The sequence below is a fragment of the Bombus pascuorum genome, chromosome 10 (genome assembly GCF_905332965.1).
Source record: "Bombus pascuorum chromosome 10, iyBomPasc1.1, whole genome shotgun sequence".
In the NCBI taxonomy this organism is placed as follows: domain Eukaryota; kingdom Metazoa; phylum Arthropoda; class Insecta; order Hymenoptera; family Apidae; genus Bombus; species Bombus pascuorum.
In genome coordinates, this window is record NC_083497.1 from 13278257 (window position 1) to 13291371 (window position 13115).

The 13115-nt window shown below is 42.3% G+C and overlaps 1 protein-coding gene across 1 annotated transcript; it reads left to right on the forward strand.

Moving 5' to 3' along the window:
• Window positions 1-9692: 9692 nt before the first annotated feature.
• LOC132911099 (uncharacterized) lies at window positions 9693-12887 on the forward strand. The gene is made up of 5 exons (XM_060967499.1): window positions 9693-10571; window positions 11295-11433; window positions 11513-11702; window positions 11885-11958; window positions 12035-12887. The coding sequence occupies exons 1-3, from the start codon at window positions 9936-9938 to the stop codon at window positions 11698-11700; spliced, it is 963 nt and encodes a 320-aa protein (XP_060823482.1). The 5' UTR covers window positions 9693-9935; the 3' UTR covers window positions 11701-11702; window positions 11885-11958; window positions 12035-12887.
• The last annotated feature ends 228 nt before the right edge of the window (window positions 12888-13115 follow it).

The following is a 13115-nucleotide window of genomic DNA, read 5'->3' on the forward strand; positions in this document are numbered from 1 at the left end:
GAAACAGCGCGCGGCGTAATCAACGGGGAAGAGCAAACAGGTAAATTATCGAACGAATGCGTGGCCGGAATCCCGATGGAATTGGAAATTTGCAGTATTCGAGGCCGTTTGAACGGCGCGGTGTGCAACGAGTGGATGCTCGTTCTCCGCTCGTTGTCCGCGGCCTCCTAATTAAGTTCCGCTCGGTCGAAGCGTTATTAGTGCATCGCGCGATGCGCCGATCCTAAGAGGGTCGTGGATCGCGCGCACAGGGGAAGGGTGGATACCATTAAAGTCGACGCGTTGCGCCGTGGAAAATATCGCGCGACGTCGCATAAATATCGCGAGCGTAAGAGCCAATAATAAAATCGTAAAAGTGGCTCGAAGTTCAAAAGGGAGGCGCGGTAACGCGAGGCCGGGCCTCCTGGTCCGGTTGAACGCTCGCGCTATTTAAACCTGGTGGGTTTCACTCGCGCAGTCCGCTCTCGCTAATGGCGAAGCGGCGGCTTTTGCGCCAGCGACTCGTTAAGCGTACGCTCCTCTACCGCCACCTCTATGTACCTGACCGCACGTAAGAATCTTTAAGAATATCTGTATGTATTTATATACAAGGTGCTCGATTTTAACCCGTTTAACCTGGGTAAATGAGTTAGCTCGTCAACCGAAGTACCAGTCCCTCGTACGTAATAATTTCTTTATTTAGAGAGCTCGTATCTCTTAACGCGTCGTTTACGTTCCTGGTAAAAATAAATCGTGTCGCATTTACATTTGCGGAGGCTAAAATCGATCTAATTAAGGTTGGTTTGCCTTTATTAACGTTAATTTCTTTCACAAGCCGCGAGGATTAGTTATTTAAATACATTCACGGTTCTGCAACGCGCCGCCAAATATGAACAAATATAGATTCAGAACAAAGTATCGAGTCAAGTTGATAATACGTAATACGTTCGAATTCGTTTGCGAATTTCGTAGCCGCGCTTCGAGCTTCTGCCGATCGAAATATAGCAAAAACGACGAACGAGTTTAATGATTTAATGCGGAAGCTTCAATAACGTATGTCGTTTCCGGGATTGCCGTCAATCCAGATTCGATGGTTCGATATTTTAATACGGATATCGTCCCTATTTTCACTGCCCTTTTTTCGGAATCCAGTAATCAAGATTGACAGTTTGGACGGTTCTACATAGCATCTTTAATGTACAGGTATCTTTGTCTTTGTCTTTGTCTTTTTATATTATATTTGTCGGTTGTTTTCTTGATATTCGAACGTTTTTAAACAAGGATCAAACAGCGATGGCATAGAAACGACAACTTTGTTATTCTAAAATTGGATATTTTAAGGAGGGGCGTCATATTAGGTTTGCGTGTATCAGTGAATATCAAAGTTGAGACGGCTTTGATCCTCTTTGAATTCATGCACTATGGATCAGGATCTATCGGATTCCAAAATTAGAAAAACTTCAGCTTTCACGTTGCGAGGAATCAATAGAGGTTTTGCGCTCTACTTAACACAAAATGCATTGTAATAAAATTAGTATAGTGTAGATTCGTAGTATGGAAAATAAGAATGGCCTGAGATAAAAGACAGAAGAATATAACGCCGGTGACATGAAACGTTAAATTTTCGAAAGAATAGGTAATCAGGTAAGTTACGTTTTTAGAAGCGAACGCAATTATTCTAGTTGTACTGAAACAAAGTCGATCTCGGAATAGCGTAAATTCTGTATCTCAAATACACGATTATCAGAAAAGAACGTACATATTTCTTTGATTCAGAAAACTTCCCTATAAATTACCCTGCAACCTCCATTGTCTTTTCAAAAATCACGATATTTCTCGGGTTCTCAAGCGCGTTCGACAGGTATACTCGCAAATCAACTGGTTCCAATACGATCGTACGATGGAAGAAATTTAAGCAAAGACTGCCTCGATAAAACTTCAGCCCCCAAAGAAGCGACCAATAAACAACGGTGAACGTCGTTCCATCCTCGGTTCTTTTATGGAAATGCGATCTCGCCGGGTCACCCTGTATACACGCACACGTGCAGGAGACACACGTGTACACGCGTGTCCACACATCGCAGTGGAATGGCACGATGTGTACGCGCGCGACCTCGGCCGCTCCAATTCGCCGTTAATTGGGCGACATTTTCGCCGTGCGCCTTTTTACGCTCCTGGCCTATCTCAACGAGCTTATATCCCGAGAAGCGGGCATAAATTACGGCGATTACCGCGGCCACTGAGCTACTCCTCCCAGGAGCCGATTCGGCTCGCTAATTATCGGCTCCGTATAAATTTCCATCGTTGCCTGCCGTAGTCGTGGCTTCCAGCTTCCAACGGATGCCGCCGATAGAGAAATAAATGCCCACGTTATGGCATCGCCGTTAATACGCCCCTGGTGAGCGGCTTCACGCTTGCATCGCTCTCTTCTTTACGCGACTCCGACTCGTGACGCTTAAAACGGCGACCCTTCCTGTCGGCCTAAGCGTTTATATCAATCCAGATTATGGATTTTACTCTTATTTCTTCATTTTGCTTTTTATATCTACCTGTTCTGGAATCGTGAGACCCTCCTGTTTCTACCCTTCCAGGGGAACGGTCGAACACAGAAGATAAGAGGAAAAAGTGAAACGATCCTACTAATCGGTAGAATCAGTAGACTGTACCGATCATCGGTAGAATCAGTACACTGTACCGATCATCGGTAGAATCGGTGCAACTCGCGCGTTCCAGAAAACACAGTTCGCTATGCGAGCCAAAAAGTATAATACTCGAAATTTCAAAGATATTCAACATGGATACGTTTTTTTTTTTTTTTTTTTTTTTTTTTGAACGCGAGATCTATCTTGCCCGAGATTATCCCACGAAGAAAATACAAGAAGAACGGGAAGAGGATGAAGAGACGGCGATACGACATGATAGGATAGATATTCGCGTTGGCGACAAAAACAACGTAACAAAGTGGTGAAACGATTTCTCGCCAATCGTCGTGCCCGACATAGCTGGCGTGCGCCTTGGCATTAGAAATTCCAGCCGCGGTGTATCCAGCGCTTTCATTGAAAGCCTGATAGATTTTCTGTCGCTCTCTGTTAGACGCAGTGTCAGCGTCGTGTGCGTACGGCGCGTCGCCGGAGCAAAAACGGCCGCGACACGGCCGCGGAATCGAACCAGAAACTACTGGGATCCCGCGTGTGTAACGGCGTCGTTTTTTCCACGTGGCGATGCCTCGCGGCATATATATCTTGCACGGCACATAAATTTATCGCAAGGCTGATCAGCGCTAATAAGACCGCGGCAGGCACGCGCTCCGTTGCCTGCCCGTCGAAACGGACCGCCGTTCAACCAGTTTCCCCGATATAAACAGCATTTTTCATCGCTCTTAGACCGATCCCTCTCATTCCGGAGTGAATGTTCGCGGTAGGCGAGCCATCGCCGACGATCCGCCAGTTTAGAGAAAGCCACGTCGAATCTACGATAACAAACTCCATCTTTGGATCGTTCGTTTAACCTTTTCGACGCTACGAGTTCGCATACGAGCTCCGAAAAAGCGTATACTGAGTGAACCCATCGAAGATCGAAAGACTAATTGAAACAGATCGCCACATGCTGGCACGCTTGTGAAATCTGTGCAAGAAGAATCAGCGGTGCTTGTTACTAATTGACTGATCTTATTCGCGGCACACCCCTAATGATCATATCCCGGAGTTAAAGCAAATTACTGTAGGATACATTTTTTAAATCGAGCCTACGCCGGTGGTCGTCCAGCCATGAATTTGGTCAAAGATTCATCGACGTTTCACGGGAAAAAATTGGACAACGAAAGCTTAACCGGATATCCTAGTTATCGAACTCTTCCTACAAGCGTGGTCCATCCTTTGTAAGCAAACAATCGTAGAGCAAGTAGTTAGCGTCCATGAACGCGAGCATGAACCACGAGCATTCCACGTAACGCCACCCTTCAGCCTGTACTGGTCGTCATGATGCCCTCCCGCAGGCAGTCAGCCCGGAGCAGGCGAGAACAGAGCCGCAATTTGCGTAATTGCGATGCCTACCCTTCTCTTCTCCGGCTTCTTCTTTCGAGCGAGACGCGACTCTGTTAAAACCCTCGCGGCCCTCCGGCTCGCTGACCGTACGCGCTTTATAAACGCCTTCTCTGGAAATTTCGCAGCTATGCGACTCCCCTGAGCTACCTATACGCGGCTCGTGCTACGCCAATTAGCCGTATTCGCGCCTTCGATACCTTCTGACGGCTAATGCCTGGCATGGCCGGTGATTTCCGATCTCTCAGTCGATTGTAAATCCCCGGGACCCCCCGATACACCAGCGTGTCTCGATACCGCGCGATACCGCGTTTTTCGCTCGACGTACCGCTCGTGCATCCCGGCTATCTGCATAATGACACGCCGATTTACAAGTCGATCTCGCTTTCTATCGAAGCCGAGCCGCGCTACACATCGACAAGCTTACGTAAATCACTCGTTTCAACATGGTACCCTGGCAAAACGGCCGGTGTTGATTCTATTCAACGCTGACTCAAGTATGTTGTACGTGGCCGACTGGCAAATGTAAATTACGAACGTAACGAACGATGCCTGGTACGACGACTGCTTGTAAATCGTAATCCACCAGGTGGGTAGAGGAAAGCAGAGACATTGATGGAGGTGGTGAAGTTAATGAGGTGTTTCAGGTGGTCTCCATTTTGGGTGGTTCGGTTTCGTTTCTTCGACTATCCGCAACGATTTCTTCTGTCCATGAATAATACGGACATTTTGCAATTACCTGTAAGTGTATTCTATGCGAAGGATACGAGGCGCTAGTAACGAGCGGGTAATCGATAAAAATCACAACGGCGCAGAGTTAGCGTCGACGTGTCAAGAGGAAGGCGCATCGGTACCTTTTCGCGTTTCCCTGTCGGCCGATTATTGAAAATCATTTCTGAGAACAGTCACGGGCCGTTTGTGTATCGCGTGCGTGCATGTGCACACGCGAGCGGACACAGGCGTGCCCCTCGTGTGCTGCACCAGAGCGCATCCCTATGTGTCGGTGCACTCTGGACGCGAGATCAGCAAATCTAAGATCGTGCAACTGGTGTCCAGTGGCGTGTCCGCGGCATACGTTGCGAATGTTCGCCACCGAAGGAGAGAAAGAGAGGGAAGTTAGGCCTGGTAGGGCGCGAGGAAAGGAGAGGAAGAGAGAAAGACGAGGAACGGCAACGGCAGCAACAGCAGAAGCAGCGGTTGCGAAACGAAGAGTGAAGGATGAAGGAGACCGACTGGCGAAGAAGCGAGAGCGGTCGAAGAGGCAGAAGGAAGGAGGTGGAATGCGCGGTTCTCGAAGGAGGAGCTGTCGGCGGTGAAAAATCACGCACCCCGCCACCACTGCCATGGCCAGAGCATCTGCTCTACATACCCTGGCTCTCAACCTCCAGGGAGGGAGCGCTCACCTCTCGTCTTTCGCGCACCGACTCGCCTCCCGATAATCGGTTGGACGCACCTGCGGCTCGTTCACCAACGATACAGCGTCGGTATCCTGCACCAACATCGTTTTTCGATGTTTGCCCGTAAGCTAATCTCATTATGCTTCTTTCGTCTAGAGAACTGGTTCCCGCATCGGCCGTGAATACTCTACGACTCTACGAACGGAACTAGTATAAAGATTGAATTAATGTTTGCGCTATCCGCGAAACGGATGTTCAAACGATACGAATGGCCGAGAAAAGATACGAATGGGATTCACCGAGTACATAAACCTTGCCGAGTGATGGATTAATAATCGAGTTGGTTAAAGTGCCGAGCAAGTTAGCTCGATAAAGAAGTTAATTTCTCACGTTTTCTCGGTTGGTCATACGCCTTTTCGATGTTCTCGAGATCTCCTTTACGAATCATGCGGCTCGTATATATATTAATTATTATTAATCCCGATAATACGTTACTATAATCTTTTAAAGGGAAATGGAATATTTAAGTGGACGATAAGCAAAAAGGGATGATAGGTGGAATATCTCGGTTTCGGTGGCGAACCAATCCATCAATGAGAACCTCGAAGAATCGGCGTGCGGTGTAGCAGAGCAAGATATACGTGCGCTGGCTGGGCTACCGGTCGGTCGGGTCGGGTCGCTGTTCTCCTGTGCTCCGTCTCTCTCTTTTGCTCTGTTTTTCTGTATCTCCTTTCGCTCTCCTCTTTTCACCTTCGCGGAATATCTCGCTCGCTCGCCCTTTCCACCTTCCTCGCTACCTCTCTTTCTCTCTGATTGCCAACTCACTCCATCGAGTTGTTGTTCGACTGTTTTATTACTTTTATAAATGCCGCCGCCACCATACTACCACCACCACCGGCCATGAGCACCGCAGCATCACCACCACTCACCACCACCTCCGCCGCCGCCGTTGCGGCGGGCATTTCCTTTGTTGGCCGCGCCACGGTCCATTGTTGCTCGCCAGAAAGATGTGAATTTTAATTCGATATTGTCTAATATTATTTATGTATGCACGCGCTAGAGAACCTGCCCATTTCAAAGCGTTCCCTTGCACCCTTGCCGCCGCTTGCTACCGCTTCCTTCCTCTCCACGCGAAACCGAATCGCCTATGTATCGTGCGATGAATCGACTGTTGTGCCGCCTTCGGGCTTCCACTCCGCTATCACCGCGGGCACGATTCCTTCGTGCCTTATATTTCATGCAGATTTTTCGCTTTTACGGAGGATAGGAACTATCGCGAAAATATCTGTGGCGTAGGATGTCCGCGGTTGCCACGTCTTATACGAGTTTTCCAACTAATCGGAAAGAGATAAAGAAGTGAGAAACGTAATTAGTACGCGAGTACACCGTCGGTGAAGGAAGAGAAAAAGATGGGAAAAAGACGAAGGAGAAGACGAAGAGATGCCAAAATACTACGGAGGAAATACGTTTGATATCTTCTGCGTTTAATATTTTTTTTTTTTTTTTACCAAATACCGTACTATTGCCAATAAATACTTCCTATGCACCTTCCGAAACCGTCGTTAAGATTTTCTTACATGGAATAAGAACCTGAACAGTTCTATGAGGCAAATTAGTATCCTGTTCGTAAATATCTGAAAATTTGGGTATAATCTTAGTACCTTGTGCAATGACAAAAGATTATAAAATACGATGAGCGGTAAATAACTGTAAAAACAGGGAACGAGTGCCAACTTCAATCTGATCGTCAAAGTTGAGCTCTGTTGAACTTAATTAATGATTGATGGCTATCTAGGTAGTTAATGCGCTGTTTGCATCGGTGATTCGAAGTTCATCTGAAACTAGGCCTGCAGTTAATGATCGCGGTAGTTAATCCTGGTTAACGCGAGGAAAGGAAGAAAAGTTCCGACATACTGTTAGCATTGCAACTAGATTTCCTCGCTAGTTTGAAGATGTACGGAGATTGAAACATATTTCCCGTGTTGTACCTAGCTATGCGTCGATGTTATAGATTATCGACAGATATACGCGCGTTAATTCTTATCTTCCGATAACTAATCAAGGTCCAATGGCAAATTTGTAAAAGTTAACAAACTGCGTTGCTATTACACGCATGTTCTTTTCAAATTTTATAAGCAGAAACACGATTTGCTTCGACGAATAGTTTCATCAGCCGTAATACATGTTTACCTTTATACCATGCGTAATAAAATTTTCAAATCGATTGCCCTACTCCTATTAGCAAATTGTATTTTTTTCCACAAGATGTTCCTGTTGCGAATTCTTAACTAAGTGGCGATCAGTCAGGTTGCAACTAATCGGTTGATATCGCGAACCTTGAACGAGATTAACGCCCAAGATGTAGGTAAACTAAAGATGTCGAGTAGTTTATGTTAAGTCGAGTATGTTTATGTTATGTATTTGCAAGTTAAGATTCAAAATACGGTATAGTATAACACGAAGAATATGACGAAATGATGAAAACTGTTGTTAAAATTTGTCAATACTTTTTCAAGACATAAAACATATAACTTAGAAAACACGAAGTTGGCACCCCGCTGGGGGTAGCCACTCACATGCTATATTTATTTTTATTTTATTTTTTTTTATTACCAATGAGATATAACGCTTTACCAAATGTCCTTCAGGACAAATTGTAAAAACCAAAATAAACTACAAAAAAAAAAAAACTTTTTCAAGAAGTTTTATTTGTTCCTTAATTATTATATTAATCTTCCGTTCCGGGATTTCCATTGTTTTTATGGGATGGGAATCTATTCAAATTTTGTGATCGTATACTCTGGTAGGTACATATCCTACGGTGTTGCTAATTCTTAGCAGATGTTTACTTTAGACTCGACCTAACGGACCGTTGGAGTGTTTATTACCTTCTTACTAAGATCAATGTCATGAACTATACTACTTGGGAAATTAGACATTCGGATTTTTTCAAAACAGTTAAATGTATTGTTCGAATCATAAATAGCCACTACAGATCCCGAATAATTCTTATTTTCCGATGGCTCGTCAAGGTCCAATGGCAAATTTGCGAAAGCTAACAAAATACATTGCTATTATATTCATATCCTTTTCAAATTTTATAGGCAGAAACACAATTTGCATCGACGAATAGTTTCATCGGACGTAATACATTTTTACCTCTATACCATGCGTAATAAAATTTTCAAATCGATTGCTCTACTCCTATTAGCAGATTGTATTTTTTTCCACAAGATGTTCCTGTTGCGAATTCTCAACTAAGTGGTGATCAGCCAGGTTGCAACTGATCGGTTAATATAGCGAACCTTGAACGAGATTAACGCTCAAGGCGGAAGCAAATTAAAGATGTCGAGTAGTAATATGTTTATGTTATGTCTTTGCAAATTAAGATTCAGAATACGGTATAGTATAACACAAAGAGTATTACGCTATTATGAAAACTATTGTTAAACTTTATCAATACTCTTTCAAAAAATTTTATTTGTTCCTTGTACATTAATTTTCCCTCCCGGGCTTTCCATTGCTTTTATGGGATGGGAATCTATTCAAATTTTGTGGTCGTGTACTCTGGTAGGTACATATCCTACGGTATTGCTGAATCATATCAGACGTTTACTTTATACCTGACCCATCGGACAATGGGGGTGTTTATTAGCTTCTTACTAAGATCAACGTCATAAATTATATTACTTGGGAAATTAGATATTCGGATCTTTTCAAAACAGTTAAATGTATTGGTATTACTGAATCATATCAGATGTTTACTTTAAACCTGACCCATCGGACAATTAGGGTGTTTATTAGCTTCTTACTAAGGTCAACAAAACAGTTAGATGTATTGTCTAAGTCAGCAACGGACGGCCACTCAAAATACCGAACTGTTTCATATTCGAAAGAGTTCAAATAATTTCTATGTCCCTAGAATACATTCCATGTTTCTAAAAATGTCCCTAGGATGAAATAAGCAACCCACCTAATGAATTAGGAGTTGGATAAAACCCATACATTTATACCACGTTTATTGATAACTGTGCAACTACCAGACGTCTAATAATTCACATATTAATTTACTGCGAACTACATATAAGAAATGTTTGATCGATTACGTACGTTAATGCAAACTCGAACAAGGGCAATTCCTGCGTAAGCGTTGATTGTTTAATACAGGGGTCAATTTAAACGTCATCTAATTACCGCCAACTCGTAGTTTCCTCGAACGGAGGTGAGGTACCGCGAGACTTGCGCGTACGCGGCCGCTTCTACTTAGAAATCAATATCAGCCGACATCCAGGTTCACTTGAAACTGCAGTCACAACAGAATGCGCAACAGTTGCGTCTGAACTAAAGAGATATATATCGTGGCCGAACCCATTGTCGTTCATCCGATAACAATTCGAAAGTTCTTACACCCTCGTCTCGAGTGCCGACCATGTGAACTGGAGCAAAAGCCGCGGTGGACGGTGGAACGTGTCGAGCGAACGAAACGACTCGACATGAGCGCGAAAACCCTGGCCTTCGGATGCAACACGGTGCAATCATGCAGGATGCAGGAACGTACGAGGAACGAGCTGTGAACGCGATTCGGTTACAAGCTTCTGTCAAGATGTCCGAGAAGCGGATTTCGATGGGCATTAACGTCAGCATTCTCGTTATACTAACCATCTTCGGGGTGTTGCTTTCCTTGCCATTGCGATTGCTCTTGAACACGAATTACTACAGTCGAAACGAAACGATCGACGAAAATATTACGATACAAACGACGGAGAACGTAACGGTCGAAGCGATAATAATCCCGGTGGATCATCGAAAGTTGAAACGCTGTCCAAGGTTCGAGTACGAAGATAGATTGATATCGGTCTTTCAAAGTGATTACGATGGGAATTGTACTTACACGCGAATCTGTCCGATTAACGACACGAAGGAGGAAAATACGGGAGATGTCGAGAGCGAACCTGTTGACAAAGGGAATAATGAAACGTCCAAGATATTGAAGGAGATCGTCGGTGAGAATTCGACGGAAAAAGTTGAAGAAAGTGGGAAAGATTGTCGAACGAAATCGGTCGTGGTCGCCGGACACATTCTCGTGACGATGCTTCTCATTTCAGCAATCGCTGCTCTCATTGAAGTAGTGCGAATACGTTTCGCTAGAGATAAGGTATTACAGCGGAAACCGCATTAGTTTATCTTGTAACTTTGATCCAGATAGTGATATATATCCATTCCATGATCTTTATAACGCACCATTTCTAACGATTATATTTCTCGTCGTTGCAAATCCAATCAGTGTAGATACGTTACAGGTACGTTTAAGAGGCAGAGATAGAGATGCTCGTTTAACGAAACATTCCACATGAATGTTCCTTGAAAGCTATAATAGTAGAATATCGATTTAAAGAATAAAAAAAAAAAAAAAAAAAAAAAAAAAAAAAAATAAGACATCGATGAAAGTAATAGTAATATGCGAACTAGAATTTCTTGGTTGCGACTATGGTCTGTGTAGATTCATAGTACACAGAGAATCTTGATTGACTAAGGTATTTAACGAACGAAATGTTATAGAATAGAGACTTTCTAGAAGTAGAAGTGTCAATAAATAAATTCTTAGTATCACAGATTAGACACTACCGCAAACAGATACTGTAGCGTACGATACTAGTTAATCACATACAGTATGGACACGTAATGTCATATCACGTTAACAAGTAGAACCATATTTTTGTAAAAGTGGATGCAACGAAACGTTACACTGATTGATTTCACGCGCACCGAAATGCATTTTCCTATTCTATGTTGCATAAAGTATATATAAATATATATGAAAAACAATACGACACGAGTATACAAACATGTATATATATATGTTTAAAAAACGCATAAGGACTCGTCTAAGGCAGATAGTATCAGATCAAGAAAAACGTCCATGGTCGAGTTACCCGTTCAGAGGAGATTCCTACCGAGGTACCCAATGAAGAGTGCGAGATCTTTCGAAATGCATCGATCTGCTTTACGCCTATTAGGTAGCCGTATAATTAGACCAGCTCGATTAGCCTACATAAACGTATCGTTTAACATAAATGGCACTAAATCGAACCGTAGGTGCGAGACCGCCGCCTCTTATCCGTCGCTCGTCATTCCCAACGCAACCGTCTAAACAAAGCTCTGGATCGGTCAGTGGAACACCGAATAATCGGAAATCGAGACGCCAATCGGCCGAATCCGACGAAGAGATCGGAATCCTCATGAGCGCTCTTCATCATCGCACACGCCTGATTCGACGGCATTAAAGGTAATGATTCAAGGCAATACGAAGATCCATTGGAAAAATAGAATCGGAATTCTTTCTCAAGTATTGCTGATTTAATTGAATCGATATATCATCGGTAATAAATTGCGTTTATGCAAAAGTATCTTTCCACAAACTTAAACTTGTATATTAACAACTTAAATTATATTTTACTTCCGTTTCAGTGAGGTCGATCAATTGAATTCTTTGAAAATTCATTCGCGTTAACACTAACAGGGTACACGTCTTAGACTGAATGGTACGTTTTCAACAACATTGTAAATGAGATTAAAAAGATTTTTAACGAATAACACGATTTCAAATTGTTTTGTTAGGTCTCACATATCGCACAACGATTATATTCACGAAATTTTTAAAAATTCTTACTACTTCGTGAAACGATCCAAAAGGACTTTCAGCGAAATCGTTCTTTCTTCCTGTTCATATTTTACAATTCTGTCTACTTAACAGAAATTTTACAGTAGCAAACAATCTTCTAAATCTCCCCTCCCCGCCTCCCACCCCCGCTGTTAAAATCAACATTAAATCTGCTTACTACCGTTCCACCAACCATAATTTTAATCGTTTTTGTTCTCTGTAAGGTAACTTTTACATATTGCTTCTATTTTAATATCTTTTTCTTTCCAAAATGAATATTAAAAAATCGTATAAATGAATATTACATACTATAAATATATTTAAAAACGTGTAATAGAATAAAACGCTATGTCGTAGTATTGAAAATGGCCCATGCTCATTTTCTTTGTTTCTTTCTTTATCGATGATCTACATCTACATATTTTCTATGAAAATTAATTAATACAATGATATCGTTTCTGTCTTTTCAAGTAATAGACCCGTAGAAAGCGTCTTTGAGAATAGGTAATAGGAAAATTGAAATCAAAGTGCAAAATGAATAAAACCAGCTGGTACATCTAATCTATTCATACTCTGTTGTATACGATATTGTTATACAAGGCGACAACCGTGTGAAACTAATCAAAATATAATATGAATATATTTTGGAAAAAGTTAGAGATACTCTTCGATACATATTTTCATATTAATAACCGTACCTCCCTTTAAACAGCGAATACTTCGACACTTCTGTGATTTTCATCGTTTCTCACGTGATATGTAAAACGTTAATCAAAAATTGTGAAATATATATATATATATATGTATGTATATATATGTACATATGTATATCGATGTCTGACAAATAAATTCTTCCATTCTTTACTCGAATCATTTTATACGAAAATATGTTTCAAAAGGCAAAGAATAGCATATTCAAATAATTAAGCGACAATTGTATAATTTACAATTGAAAATAACGTATTTTATAATTAACCTAATTATGAATGTCGTTATAGTAATATCTTATAGGATTATATCTTTTCACGATCTTTTTTA

What these genes read in the sequence shown, in the direction of transcription:
- LOC132911099 (XM_060967499.1), top strand. Translation starts at nt 9,936, where the DNA reads ATGCAACACGGTGCAATCATGCAGGATGCAGGAACGTACGAGGAACGA. An exon ending in TACGTTTCGCTAGAGATAAG is followed by an intron (nt 10,572 to 11,294) that starts GTATTACAGCGG and finishes AAAACGCATAAG; the next exon opens with GACTCGTCTAAGGCAGATAG. An exon ending in ATCTGCTTTACGCCTATTAG is followed by an intron (nt 11,434 to 11,512) that starts GTAGCCGTATAA and finishes ATCGAACCGTAG; the next exon opens with GTGCGAGACCGCCGCCTCTT.